General features: G+C 41.8%; 1 protein-coding gene across 5 annotated transcripts in view; it reads left to right on the forward strand.

The window, feature by feature from the left end:
- The window catches only part of PDZD2 (PDZ domain containing 2), a 493,831-nt gene extending 487,228 nt beyond the window's left edge, over positions 1–6,603 (forward strand). For all 5 annotated transcript variants that reach the window (XM_033179276.1, XM_033179277.1, XM_033179279.1 and 2 more), the window contains one exon: positions 3,791–6,603. In XM_033179276.1, coding sequence (XP_033035167.1) covers positions 3,791–3,957 — 167 coding nt within the window. In that variant the 3' untranslated portion in view covers positions 3,958–6,603. The remainder of the gene's footprint in view (positions 1–3,790) is intronic.
- The last annotated feature ends 6,272 nt before the right edge of the window (positions 6,604–12,875 follow it).

Below are 12,875 nucleotides of genomic sequence, written 5' to 3' on the forward strand. Positions count from 1 at the left end.
TCTACTAAAAAATACAAAAAACTAGCCGGGCGAGGTGGCGGGCGCCTGTAGTCCCAGCCACTCGGGAGCCTGAGGCAGGAGAATGGCGTGAACCCGGGAGGCGGAGCTTGCAGTGAGCTGAGATCCGGCCACTGCACTCCAGCCTGGGCGACAGAGTGAGACTCTGACTCAAAAAATAAAAATAAAAAATAAAACATGCAGAGATCAATAGAATTTTCTTTGTATCAGTAATAACCATTATTTTTAAATATCATACAAGAATTTCTTAAACATAAGAGAAAAACACATTTTAAAAACATACAGGGCCGAGGACGGTGGCTCATGGATCATGGATTTCATGCCAGCACTCTGGGAGCCCGAAGTGGGTGCATCACCTGAAGTCAGGAGTTAGAGACCAGCCTGGCCAACATGGTGAAACCCCGTCTCTACTAAAAACATAAAAGTTAGCTGGGCATTGTGGGGCATGCCTTTAATCCCAGCTACTCAGGAGGCTGAGGCAGGGGAATCACTTGAACCCAGGAGGCAGAGGTTGCAGTGAGCTACCTCTGCCTCCTAGGACCGCACCACTGCACTCCAGCCTGGGGTCAGAGAAGACTCCATCTAAAATAAAAAGAAACATATAAAATGTTCGTTATATGGCAAAATTTATAAGCATATTCAAAAATAAGTTATTATAAGATATTTGCAATATATTTAATAAACAAAGGGTTGATACCCAGAATAGGCAGGGTACCATGGCTCACACCTGTAATCCCAGCACTTTGGAGACCAAGGTGGGTGGATCACTTGAGCCCAGGAGTTCAAGACCAGTCTGGGCCACATGACGAGACTCCATCTGTACAAAAAATACAGAAATTACCCAGGTGTGGTGGCACGCACCTATAGTCCCAGCTACTCAGGAGGCTCAGGTGGGAGAATCATTTGAGCCCAGGAGGTCAAGGCTGCAGTGAGCCATGATTGTGCCACAGCATTCCAGCCTGGGGGACAGAGGAAGACCTTGTCTCCAAAAAAAAAAAAAAAAAAAAAAAAAGGAAATTCCAGACTATATGAAGAACTATATAATTCAGTAAGAAAAATACAAGAGAGAAAATTTGGGTAAAGAAAGCAATAGAAAATTGACAGAAGTTAAAACCTAGGTGGCCAAGAAACACAGGAAAATGCTCAAACTTAAATGTATTGGATGAAAATTAGAAATATTATAAATCATTCTTTTAATCTATCAAGTTGGCCAAAAATAAAAAATCTCATACGATAATGTGTTGGCAAGGATGTGGAGAAAGGAAAACACTCATTTTTTTTCTCACGCAAGTATCTACTGGTTAATCTCTAAGGAAAATTTTAGCAGTGCTTACGAAAATGGAAGCTATGAAACAATTTAAATGTCTGTGGCAGAATGATAAAATATATTCATATAAAGGAAAGCTAAATAGCAGTTGAAAAAATAAATTACATCTCTATATATTAACTGGGACCAGCTCAAAAACAGTGTCGAATGAAAAAAAAGCCAAATGCAGATTGTGCACTGTGTGACACCAATTCATCATAAGCGTAAGGAACCTAAAAATGTGTTAAAAGCCATGCAAGACCTTTTTGGGAAAAAAGACATTTTAAAAAAATTTATGTGTAACTGGAGAGAGAGACATATCCTGCTCAAATCTGTTAAGATTCAGTTTGGCCTCATGTAATAGGAAATCCAAAATAGCAGTGTTTTAAACGACAGAATTTATTTCTCTCTTGTGTAAAAAGTCCAAAAGCTGGCAAACCTCTTCTTTGTACAACACTGAAAGCTTCCTAAAGGAGCAGTCTCCAAGCTTTTTGGCACCAGGGACTGGTTTTGTGGAAGACAATTTTTCCACGGTGAAGGTTTGGGTGGGGGATGGTTTCGGGATGATTCAGGTGCATTACATTTATTGTGTACTTTATTTCTATTATCACATTTTAATATATAATGAGATAATTATACAACTCACCGTCATGTAGAATCTGTGGGAGCCCTGAGCTTGTTTTCTTGCAACTAGGCATCCCATCTGGGGGTGATGGGAGACACTGACAGATCATCAGGCATTAGATTATCATAAGGAACACACAACCTAGGAACACGCAACCTAGATCCCTTGCATACGCAGTTCACAATAGGGTTCACGCTGACGTGATAATCTAATGCTGCTGCTGATCTCTCAGGAGGCAGAGCTCAGGTGGTAATGTGAGTGGTGGTGAGAGGCTGTAAATACAGGGGAAGCTTCACTCACTCACCCACTGCTCACCTGCTGTGCAGCCCTCCTGCCACCACTCTGCGGCCCGAGGGTTGAGAACCCCTGTCCTAGAAGACTACTTCATCTCGTTCAGTCCTTCTGACAACCTAGTAAGATAACAAGACAGATATCATCACCATTTTGCAGATGAGAAAACTGAAGTTTAGAGAAATCTGTAACTTGGCTGAAGTCACAGATTTGAGACCAAACCCAGACTGATTGCTCCATCAGTGTGCTGTTCTGGTTGCCTGGAACCTCCCATGTCCTGAGGCCCAAGCACTCACAAAATTCTTTTGTTTCACATAACCAGAGGGCCTTATTTAATATGCTAGACTAGAACATTGGGTACTATGTTAACACAAACATAATTGGTTCTTTGGTCCTTCCAAAAATGTATCTCAAGAAAAGCAAGGACTGGGGACCAAATCATTCTCCTGGGGCCCACTACAGGGCTGATCCTGGTGAGGTCTCTCTTCTAATGTAACTGCCTCTATCATTAACCACAGAAAATGTTTTTGTCCTTGGGTGGATTTCTTCCAAGCTGTATTTTTATGACATTTATTTCAATAATGACCTTCAGTAATATAGGATGAAATCGATATCATCTGCTCAGCCTTTTGAAGTCTAATCAAAATCTCTGAGAAAATTTTTATTTTCACACTTGGGAATTTTTCTTCCAATGCCATTTTTTCCCATAAGATGCCTCCATAGCTGGTGTACCTTTAGAAGTCTGTGTGAGAACATAAATGGAGGGTTTACACTTGCATTTTTTCCAGAGCTCATACAAAGCTAGACAGAGCTATAATGTGAACATGCTAAACTCTGTAAGTCCCCATGGTCACTAATGAGCACATAATCACTGATTCTCAGAACTTGCATGTATCAGCCAGTATCTGTTAACAATTAGAAGCTGATAGCCTGGGCAACATGGCAAGTCCCCATCTCTACCAAAAATATAAAAAAAAAGCTGGGCATGGTGGTGTATGCCTGTGGTCACAGTTGCTCTGAAGGCTGAGGTGAGAGGATCGCTTGAGCCCAGTGAGGCAGAGGCTGCAGTGAGCCAAAACTGTACCACTGCACTCCAGCCTGGGTGACAGAGTAAGGCCCTGTCTCAAAGAAAAAAAAAAAAAGAAGTTGAGCCTGCTTTTCTGTGTTTACTGGCTGTATGGATTTCAGCTGTTGATTTCCTTTGCCCAACTTTATTTTGTGTTGTTCTTGTTGGCTTGTAGTTCTTTAGTCTGGATATTAACCATTTGTTGATTAAATACATAGAAAATATCTTCCCCTTGTCAGTTTATTATTTTTATCTTGCTTATGTTTGGGGGGCGGCGGGGGGAAGGGCTAGAATTGAATTGTTTTATGTAGACTTGTTTATTTTTATGGATAAATGTTTTTTGTGTTCTAAGAAATATTTCTCTATTCAATAATATATTATTTAGATATTTTTTATCATTTAAAAGTTTTTAGTTTACTTGGGATTTTTGAATACTGTGAAACTGCCAAGCTATTATTCTGTTATTCTGTGTTTATTCTCGCAGGTGGTGCGGCTGAACAAGCTGGAATAATAGAAGCTGGAGATGAAATTCTTGCTATTAATGGGAAACCTCTGGTTGGGCTCATGCACTTTGATGCCTGGAATATTATGAAGTCTGTCCCAGAAGGACCTGTGCAGTTATTAATTAGAAAGCATAGAAATTCATCATGAATTTTAAGAAACCAGAGTGACTTCTTTAAACCACAGTCTTCAAGACTGTGGTTTAGACACGGACTATAAAAATCTCCAAGCTTGTGCTTACACATGAAGCCTGACTTAACTGTATGTGCAACAGCAATGAAATTAACTCCAGAAGCCTTCTACCTGGATCACCCAGGCTGGGAGGGTTCCTTCGTTCCAGTGCCTGTCCCCTACCTTTATGTTTACTGCTGGGGATACAAGATGTGACACACCCTTCTTTATTTGAAACACTTAGCTAGACCTTTGCTTCCTTCTTGCCAGCTCTCCCAACATACCCAATCCTGGTGATTAGGGAACTAAAAGTCTGAGGGGGACACAAATGTCACACCTAAGAGGACTATCATTTTATATGATTTTGTAAGTAAATGACAGAATGCTTTTAGGTACATTCAGTGGAAGGAGGAGCTGTAGGTCTGTATATGTTACCCTGAAAAGAGAATGAGACTTAAAAAATGAATTATGACCTGTTAGGCCGAGCTCAGGAATTGTCCAAAAATGAAAAAGCAAAATAGAGTATTTTTTAGTGAGTGTAATGTATAATGTACGTATGCAGAGTTCAACTCAATAGGTTGTTGATCACCATGAAGTATTGATCATTTTCTATCTCAAAAGTGTAAGCCATAAGGCTGTTTTACAGAATAGCACTTCTGATAAACTGTATTAAATAGCCATGAGCTTCACTGCTTAGAGGGAGCAGAAAGGTCAACATCTAAAAGCACCTTACAACTAGTTTTTGAACCTGTCTTGATAAGTGCTTGAATTCAACACTGGTCAGTACCAAGAGCAGGCAAAAATATCACAGTCACTGGGTTTCCATTTCTGTATTTTATGCACTCCAACCATGAATTTAATCTTTAGAAATCAAGTATCTTTCTAAGTGTCCTTGGATTTATAGACAATATATTTACAATCCAAATAGAGGAGCTTAATGGAATCCTTTTAGGAGATTGGTTGGTTTCTTTCCTCTTTCCCAACATGTTTAAGAAATGTAACATTCTAAGTATTGGATCTCTTTTCTTGACCTAGTATAATGACAACTGCAGTGACTTAAGTTTTTGCTGTTTTCCTTTTCCTGCTTTGCAACTTCCTCCTTTTGCCAAAAATGTTTTCCTACAGAAGACTGTCGTGACTCACGCTGCTCGGGAAACTCACTCTGGCCACTCCTCTGGCGGCATGAGCTGCTTCCCAGTAGCTGTTCCCACTGGATATTCCGTTCGTCGTCACATAGTTGGCTGTTCTCTCCTCATACTGTACCTGATTTTCTTAGGTAAATTCCAAATCCTCATCGGGTCATAAAGAGGAGGAGAAACAGGGTGAGTTAAGGTAAAGGGGCAGAAATGTAGTTACAAGCCAGGTCTTCAGTGGCACAAACCAACCCGTTGAGTCCTGAGAATATGAGTGGAGAGTGCATTTGCCATACCTGTGTGCATGACACTAAGATTTTATGTTGGAGATACTTCTTTAAATAACCTACAGCTTGGGTCTATGGCTATGACCCCCAGATTCATGCAGGGGCTTTAGCCATCAGCTTTGTACATCATTTTTCTGAATGACCAATCCCACTTAAACATCTTCGAAGTCGGCCTAGAGGACACGTGAGAGAAAAATAGCTGGCTTGTTTGAGTCCAGATTTCTCATCAACCGGCAATACAAAGGAAAATATAGTACACGAGTTAGTTTGAAAGGTCTTATTGATTTTACTTCTACTTTTCACTACAGTTACAGGTAGGATACTGTAGGAAGTCAGTGCGAGGTGCATGCTTGATTGTTTTTTCAGTCTCTGGGGTCAGTTTTGTGGTTTCTGCTTTCTTGCCTAAATGAAAGACTGTTTAAAGTCAACACTGAAAACTGCTTTTTGCCTCCACTGTTACAGCTGTGCCTAATAATAAGAAACGCACAGCCCTACGTGAACAGACAGGAATTTCTTGTGCAATGTGGAGCAAATGCAATGGTCTCCTTCCGCAAGTCCTTAAGCCTCATATCTGGAGTACAAGGGTAGACCTCTGGCTTACCACATACACTATGCTAAAGCCATCAGCCACTGCTACTACATCTTGCCAGAAGGTTTCCCTCGCTGACAGTTGAAATTTAAGGGAAGAAGCAAAAGCTAAACTGTCTTTGACCCTAAGATAGAAAACTGTTTGTCTTCAGTGTTCAAGGCATGACTAGTATTTCTAATTAGCCTAATAAATTCCCACACTTCCTGACGTGAACACTAATGGTATTGTCCTACTAAAACTGTCATTGTTTCTTTTTTTTTTTAACTGGTCAGTCATTCACAATAAGCTATGAGGGTAAATATGTGTTATAACAAGTAAATCGTAGTTGCAAGAATATACCATGAAGATTAAAGTAGGCTGGGTTTCACTTCCATCTTCCCACACATATCTCATTGAATTTGATGGTTGACTTAATTGGCACCATAACTTTGTATGATATTATACATTATCCTTTATTTATGTAAAGTAAAATGCCTTATATATTAAAGAGTAAGTGCAATAATATGAAATAGCCTGTACATTTTAAAAATGTTGTCACCAAGTTATATAAATCCACATCTCTGTAAACAACCTTTTTTAAGTAACTTTAAAAAAATAAACACTCTGCTTACTACTAGATTTTTTTTTTTTTTTCTATTTTGGCTGTTTTAGAGTAATACTGAGATAAGAAATGTTTATTGTCACCTCAATGAGTCAGCAGTACAAAGGCAACAGAACTCAAATTAGCCACCCTTTTCCAGGCCACACTCACAATCTTGACACAATCCAAAACTTTTCCACCTCTAAATCTTAAATTGAACATCCTATTCTTTTACCACACGCTCCTGGCCTGGTCACTTCCTCCCGTGTCTTCACTTCCAACAAGCCCTTGACAGTTTTCTCCCTATCAGAACTCCACCCTTCCATTCTCTTCTCACACTAGAACCCTAGCGTACATAGCACAGCAAACTCTGCCCAGCCCACACAGGCTTAGATCCCTTGCCCCACTGTTCTGTCTTACCAGGTGATCCTGGACCCTTCCAAATAGCCAGCATCTTGGTTCCTGTAACCCTATTCCTAGAGAAAAATCCCACAGCTAGACAGAATGCTGCTGCTGTAAATTCACGGTTTCCAGCCTTAACTGGACCCTTGCTGCCACTCAGCAGTTGTTTCCTTGTCAGTTGTTTCTCTCATTTTTCACAATAATGTTCTTTTTCTCAAAAACCCTACCCAATCACCTTCTGCCTCCTACTGGGATCCTACCTCACAGAGCTAAATAAAAAGCATCTATTTCGGTGCCCTAGATGGAGATACCAACTTACAGTAGCCCAAGGAAAAAGGCAAGATGGTATCTTGCAGAAATCTTCAGAACAGGACCCAGCATGTGACCTGGCCTCAGACGGGAGGAACTCTGCTTCACCCAGCACCCTCCCCACTTCAGGTCTGTTTCTGCTGGTCACGGCATCCTAATCCCCAGTCCTTACCAGTTCTTTACCTAGACATCTATGGAAGCCATTTGCCATCATTTTGGCCCCATTCAATACCAGAGTTTCTCTGGACATACAAGCTGTTGCCTGCCTGATTTTCTATATACATCCCAAAACTGAAATTCTGATTGGTTCCCTGCCCCTACTTGGGTAGAGCTTTTTCCTAGGAGACAGAGGGCTTGTTTGCATAACTCCCCTCCTCAAAACCCAATGAAATAAACAAATACAGAGGGAAACTCTAGTAGTTTTAAAATGGAAATAGCCACAAACCCATTATATGAAATGGAAGAGTACATACCATGTATAAGATCTAAAACCAGGTCGGGCATGGTGGCTCACTCCTGTAATCCCAGCACTTTGGGAGGCCAAGGCAGGCAGATCACTTGAGGTCAGGAGTTTTGAGACCAGACGGGCCAACATGGTGAAACCTCATCTATACTAAAAATACAAAAAAAATTAGCCGGACATGGTGGCATGTGCCTGCAATCCCAGCTACTCAGGAGGCTGAGGCAGGAGAATGGGCCACTGCACTCCAGCCTGGGTGACAGAGCGAGACTCCATTTCCAAAAAAAAAAAAAAAAGAAAAATCTTAACACCAAACAGAAGGGGAACAATGAAATGGAATACAATTCTCCCCGACTGAGAGAGCATACGTGGCATGAAAGAGAGTTCTGAAGACCACCACCAAAATCCTTAACTTGGAGAAAGGGGACTACTGAAGTTGAGCCCTTTAAGAAGCAGGCTAAAGGCCGGGTGCGGTGGCTCACGCCTGTAATACCAGCACTTCGGGAAGCCGAGGAGGGTGGATCACCTGTGGTCAGGAGTTCAAGACCAGCCTGGCCAACATGGCAAAACCCCATCTCTACCAAAAATACAAAAATTAGCTGGGCGTGGGTGGCACACACCTGTAATCCCAGCTACTCGGGAGGCTGAAGTAGGAGAACTGCTTGAACCCGGCAGGTGGAGGTTGCAGTGAGCTGAGATTGCACCACTGCACTCCAGCCTGGGTGGCAGAGTGAGACTCTGTCTCAAAAAAAAAAAAAAAAAAAAAAGCTGGCTGAAACTGGAGTCATCTTCAGGCCTCAGAATGTTGGGAAGATGAGATTGAAGAAGAGGAATCATTTTCATTTTCCCAGACACCTGCCAGAGGAGTAACAGGCGAGGAAGTAGCCTCCCTAATTCCCAGGAGACAGAGTGCTTATTTGCATAATTCCCTTCCTTAAAACCCAATGAAATGAACAAATAGAGAAACTCTGGTAGTTTTAAAATGGAAGTAGCCACAAACCCATTATATGAAATGGAAAACTACATACCATGTAGAAGATCTAAAACCAGGCTGGGTGCAGTGGTTCACTCCTGTAATCCCAACACTTTGGGAGGCCAAGGCAGGCGGATCACTTGAGGTCAGGAGTGGCAGGCCAGATTTAAGGGGAGCCCCCACCCCACCAAATAGGACCCTGCAATTAATAACTGATTCAGAAAGAGATTAGCTGCCCCAGCTCACCCTCGCCCTGTAAATGCCATGGCCACCATCACTCCACACATCCTCCTGACCCCTTCAAAACAGCTAAGTATCTCAAAGACTTAAAATCAGCTAGTCCCCAACTTTCTTCTCTTGTCCTAAGAGACGATTTGAACAACGCTTAAATACAGAGAGCTATAAGGGATCCACTACTGACCAATCTTGGGCAAATGGCAAGCTTAGTAAAATTCACTTACCCCCAACTAAACAATCAAATTCAGCAAGGGTCCTACTTATGAATTCAGAACTGGTGAAGAGAAGGGAGGAGAAGACAGGGAGTGAAACACAATTATGCAAAAGGCAGATAAAAACCATAATTTGGAGGCCGGGTGCAGTGGCTGATGCCTGTAATCCCAGCACTTTGGGAGGTCAAGGCGGGCAAATCATGAGGTCAAGAGATCAAGACCATCCTAGCCAACATAGTGAAACCCCATCTCTACTAAAAATACAAAAATTAGCTGGGCATGGTGGCACGCACCTGTAGTCCCAGCTACTCAGGAGGCTGAGGCAGGAGAATCACTTGAACCCGGAAGGCACAGCTTGCAGTGAGCTGAGATCAAGCCACTGCACTCCAGCCTGGTCACAGAGCGAGCCTCCGTCTCAAAAAAAAAAAAAAAAAGTAAATGAATAATTTGGAATATGACTCGGGAAAATAAAATTCTAAATACAAACTGTCTTGTATTCTCAATATACTTAAGTAAATGTGGCTTCTAAGAAGCACAAGATCAAAAGAACAATAAAAAAAATTTGAGATTAATATAGATCTGGTAGAACTAAAACTAAAGCAATCACCTTACCAAACCAAAGCCACATTAGAAGCAACAAGTCAAATTAAATTGTAGACATCTAAGTGACACTGAAGATGAACTTGAAAAATCCTGATTAAAGGTTAGCTAATAGAATTCTACAGTACATTACAGAAAACATGCACAACTGATGTTAATTCCAGGCATATGTGAACAATTTGAAATTAAGAATCTATAGATGTAGTACATTACATTAACAGGACAAAAGAGAAAAAGAATCATCATGAAAGATGGCCACAGGCTGGGTGCAGTGGCTCACACCTGTAATCCCAGCACTTTGAGAGGCTGAGGAGGGTGGATCACCTGAGATCAGGAGTTTGAGACCATCCTGGCCAACAGGGTGAAACCCCGTCTCTGCTAAAAATACAAAAATCAGCAGGGCGTGGTGGCAGGCGCCTATAATCCCAGCTACTCAGGAGGCTGAGGCAGGAGAATCGCTTGAACCCGGGAGGTGGAGGTTGCAGTGAGCCAAAATTGTGCCAACTGCATTGCAGCCTGGGTGACTAGCGAAACTCCGTCTGAATGAATGAATGATGTCAACAGGCACATTAAAGCCTGCATCATGCTCTAATGGAGGAACTTCAGAAACATTCCCATTCATCAGGAATACGCATGCGCAGGATGCTCAGAAGTATGATCGTTGAAAAGCAGTATTCTAAGGGCTGGTCGCAGTGGCTCACGCCTGTAATCCCAGCACTTGGGGAGGCCAAGGCGGGTGGATCACGAGGTCAGGAGATCGAGACTATCCTGGCTAACACGGTGAAACCCCGTCTCTACTAAAAATACAAAAAATTAGCCAGGCATGGTGACAGGCACCTGTAGGCCCAGCAACTCGGACGGCTGAGGCAGGAGAATGGCCTGGAGGTGAACCCAGGAGGTGGAGCTTGCAGTGAGCCGAGATCACACCACTGCACTCCAGTCTGGGCAACAGAGCAAGACTCCATCTCAAAAAAAAAAAAAGAAGAAGAAAAAAAAAAGAAAAGCAGTGTTCTGGAAGTATAAGCCAATACAATTAGGTAAAATTTTATTTATTTTTTGTAGAGACAGGGCCTCTCTATGTTGCTGGTCTTGAACTTCTCTCAAGTGATCTTCCCACCTCAGCCTCCCAAAGTGCTGGGATTACAGGTGTGAGCCACTGTACCAGGCCCAATTATGTAAAATTCTAAAAAACAGCTATAAATAACAAAAGCAAAAAGTATTATGATTTGCACATGACAAAACTTGGGTACACGTAAACACAAAAGTTCTAATTGAAAATCTATTAAAATAGTAGAATTCAGTATGGTGGCTACAAAAATTAACATTCACCAAAACAACAGCTTTTTTTTTTTTTTTTTTGAGATGGAGTCTCACTCTGTTGCCCAGGCTGGAGTGCAGTGGCCCGGTCTTGGCTCACTGCAAGCTCCACCTCCCAGGTTCACACCATTCTCCTGCCTCAGCCCCCCGAGTAGCTGGGACTACAGGCGCCTGCCACCATGCCCAGCTAATTTTTTGTATTTTTAGTAGAGACGGGGTTTCACCGTGTTAGCCAGGATGGTGTTGATCTCCTGACCTCATGATCCACCCGCCTTGGCCTTCCAAAGTGCTGGGATTACAGGCGTAAGTCAACGCACCTGGCTAGCTTTTCTTTTTTAAGATGGAGTCTCTCTCTGTCGCCAGGCTGGATTGCAGTGGCGCAATCTCAGTTCACTGCAACCTCCACCTTACGGTTTCACACCATTCTCCTGCCTCGGCCTCCCAAATAGCTGGGACTACAGGCACATGCCACCACATCCAGCTAATTTTTGTATTTTTAGTAGAGATGGGGTTTCACCATGTTGGCCAGGATGGTCTCGATCTCCTGACCTTGTGATCTGCCCACCTCGGCCTCCCAAAGTGCTGGGATTACAGGCATGAGCCACCGCGCCTGGCCAATAACAGCTTTTCTATAAATAATAACCAGTTAGAATATACCATGGTAGAAATACTCCATTATGAATGCCAGCAACTGAAAATATAAATTTATTCTTAGCAAGAACTGGCAAGACCTAAAAATATTATAAAACTCTATTAAGGGACATAAGAGATAACTAAAAAAGGGGAGGTAAATATATGTATAGCTTCTTGGACAGGATGACTCAATACTATAAAGATCTCAATTCTCCCCAAACTAATTTATAAATATAAGTCCAATCATCATCTCAAATTTTTTAACCTGACAAATTTATCCTGAAGTCCATCTGGTGGGATAAACATGTAAAAAGAGCCAGAAGAAATTTGAAAAGGCAGAGTAAGAGGGGAACTGGTATTAAAATATTATCAGAAATCTGTAATAATTACAATGGTGGCTCCTCTACTATAGAACTAAACAGGCAAACCACTAGAACACAGACCCAAATACACAGTAATTCCAAATTCAACAAAAAAAGGGGCATTTTAAATCAGCAGCAACAAAACAAAAACAAAACACCACGCATACACACACCAGTTATTCAAGTGTTGAGAAAATTGGCTAGGTATTTTGGAGAGAGGAAAAAGCTAGTCCATTTGCAACAAAATCCCTGACATCAAAATAAAATTCCAGAGGGGTCAAAGATTTAAAAGCAAGAAAGGAAACAAAAACAAAAATAATCCCAAAAAACCTAAATATATTGCTTTAATCATGAAGTGAATAAGCTCTTCTAAGTATGAAGCTAAATTCAGAATCTATAAAGCCACAGACTCACAAAACTGTGATTTAACCAGACTATATACAAACTAAAAACTACAGGGGGCTATCCCAGTGGATTCGAGCAAGATGCAAGGAACACTGGCATAGTTTTCTATTCTCCATATATCCCCGCTAACACACCCAGGAAACACACACACACACACACACACACACACACACACACACACATACACAGTTAATACAGAAAAACACAGTAGACATCCACAACAAAACTAGATACAAAGGTATCCCCACAAACTCCAAAATATACAAGTGTGTGGGGATATGCCACCACCACCACCACCAAGACCAATTTGAAATCACCATCTGTACAAGAGAAGTAGAAGGAAGCAACACAGCATGTGATGGCCCCATGACCTCGCAAAATCACCAGGAAAACTCAGA

The sequence above is a fragment of the Trachypithecus francoisi genome, unplaced genomic scaffold, assembly GCF_009764315.1.
Source record: "Trachypithecus francoisi isolate TF-2019V2 unplaced genomic scaffold, Tfra_2.0 Lachesis_group2, whole genome shotgun sequence".
NCBI lineage: Eukaryota > Metazoa > Chordata > Mammalia > Primates > Cercopithecidae > Trachypithecus > Trachypithecus francoisi.